The sequence below is a fragment of the Carassius gibelio genome, chromosome B3 (genome assembly GCF_023724105.1).
Source record: "Carassius gibelio isolate Cgi1373 ecotype wild population from Czech Republic chromosome B3, carGib1.2-hapl.c, whole genome shotgun sequence".
In the NCBI taxonomy this organism is placed as follows: domain Eukaryota; kingdom Metazoa; phylum Chordata; class Actinopteri; order Cypriniformes; family Cyprinidae; genus Carassius; species Carassius gibelio.
In genome coordinates, this window is record NC_068398.1 from 6,866,367 (window position 1) to 6,868,675 (window position 2,309).

The 2,309-nt window shown below is 41.6% G+C and overlaps 1 protein-coding gene across 1 annotated transcript; it reads left to right on the forward strand.

Annotated features, from left to right (window-relative positions):
- Nucleotides 1–339: 339 nt before the first annotated feature.
- tmem100a (transmembrane protein 100a) lies at nucleotides 340–1,962 on the forward strand. Its single transcript, XM_052553034.1, has one exon. The coding sequence runs from the start codon at nucleotides 340–342 to the stop codon at nucleotides 790–792; it is 453 nt and encodes a 150-aa protein (XP_052408994.1). The 3' UTR covers nucleotides 793–1,962.
- Nucleotides 1,963–2,309: the final 347 nt, after the last annotated feature.

Genomic DNA, 2,309 nt, shown 5'->3' on the forward strand with positions numbered 1-2,309 from the left:
ATAAGGGTTTGTTTAGATCGCTAGCACTTACACTTAGTATTAAACCAGCTTGTGTGCTCCAGGTATAATATAATATATATATATATATTTAATATATATTATATAATTTAATCAACAATTCTTGTCATTACCATTTATTATTTTGTTTTTTATTAATTAAAAAAAATTAGTTTTAGTTTTAGTTAACAACAATTCACCAGAACAACAGATTTTTTTTTTCTCTCTTTTTCTCTTTATCATGAATTTGTAAAGCATTACGAACAAACTTAGCTTTTTTGCTTTTCTCCTAGGTGTGGAAACCGGCACAGTAGAGCATAGTGACGGCTCAGACGGCGGCCGATGCCCAGAAGCACACTGACCCTTGACCCTGCGATGCCCACCGAGCTGCTGAAAGACACCATGACGATCCCCGGAGCTCCTGAGCGAATCCTGCAAGAGAAAACCAACAACAACGAGCCTCCTCAGCTGCAGCCGCTGGCCATCACCATCGCCCTGGTCAACGAGGGGCAGTTGACGGCAGCCACCGGCGGAGCAGAGCTGTCCTGCTACCGCTGCACCGTGCCCTTTGGTGTGGTGGTCCTGATCGCAGGCATCGTGGTGACGGCTGTCGCGTACAGCTTCAACTCGCACGGCTCCACCATATCTTACTTTGGACTGGTGCTGCTCTCGGCCGGCCTGGTGCTGCTCGCCCTGAGCGCCGTTTGCTGGAAGGTGCGGATGGAGAGAAAGAAAGAGAGGAGACGAGAGAGTCAGACGGCACTGGTGGCCCATCAGAGGAGCATCTTACCCTGATTCCACACAAGCATGAACTCAGAAACCTTCACGATGAACGAGTCGATGCGTCATCCAGATGTTTTGCCTCAGGTCGGACCATAAACTGTAAAAAAAGATGGACGACTCATGTCCGCTTCCTTCCACTAGAAGCCAAACAGAGATTGTCTTACTAGAGAGACGAGAGGGTCTGTATTACTTACTATTGGGGAAAGCGTATTGGCATTTACCAGAAGCATTAGCATTAGCTGTTACACTTTTTAGCTTTTTCATGCTTGCCTTCTAGTGACTTTCCCGTGCAGATGACATCATTGACGCCACATCCCGTTTGTAAAGCGTCAAATAACTTTTCAGAAAAACAAACACTTGAACATATATCTGAGTGATAAGAACTACCGGAAGAGATGGAAGCTGTCTTTTCTGAAGTGCAATTCGTTTTTTTTTAGTTCGGCTCATGTCCCATTGGTTAACATGGAAGGGGGCGGGGTTTATTAGTTATACTGTAGCCGACCACCAGAGGGCGATTGAGAAAATTATGATTCGAAGCATCATGTTTGGGACAGTTTACGGAAAATTGGCCTCAGGGAGTGACGAAACTCCATTTTTTATAGAATCAAATAACTAACTAAAAACGAACTTGTGTAGAAAAACGAATACTTAAACATGCATCAGAGTGAAAAGACGGAAACCATCTTCGATTGGCCTGGTTTTGCTCGAGTTCCACTGGTTTACATGGAAAGGGTCTATCCTGCATCTAAAAGATCTATATATAAAGATCTATACTGCAGCAAGCCACCAGGTCAAAAACATTTATTGCCCATCGGAGGAGCAGCATCTCCTGATATGACACAAGCACGAACTCCGAAACCTTCATGATGAACAAATCAAAGCGTCATGTTTTAGCTTCACTTTTAAAGATGTGTGTGGCACACTTGGGTGAGACAAAATGAACGCTTTCAGAGAAAACGGAATTAAAGTATTCCACAAATGGCTCTTAGATTGAGAATTCCGGACAGTTAATGGAGAGAAGACGCATGTGAGCTGCATGTGTCCAGATGTCGAGATACAGCTGCACTGCAAAACAATTATTTTTCTAATATTTACTTTCTCAAGTATCCCTTTTGCTACTTCTCAAACATCGGGTTGGATGCTTGTTTAGATCGCTGACTGCAGTTTGTAACTCGCCATGCATCCCATAAACCGACAAATTCCCAGTACACCTTAGCCACCAACCTAACAACACACAAAAACACTCGAAACACCCAGAATGCACTTAGAACCACTTAACAACAAATCACTAGCAACTACATAGAAACTCACTAGCAACTGGAAAATCAACGCTGCAAAAAAAAAAAAAAAAAAAAAAAAAAATACCATTTTGATTTCGTCACAAATGGCCAAAAATTCCTAAATCAGGATACATTTACTTAAGAACAATGAATATTAAGGTATTAAATTTTCAAAATTAAGTGAATTTATGATTAAAACAAGAAAAGCGTTCTATCAATGGGTTAAGAAAAATAGTTTTCTTTTTGAAT

Coding starts and splice junctions, on each gene's coding strand:
- tmem100a (XM_052553034.1), top strand. CDS start 340: ATGCCCAGAAGCACACTGACCCTTGACCCTGCGATGCCCACCGAGCTG.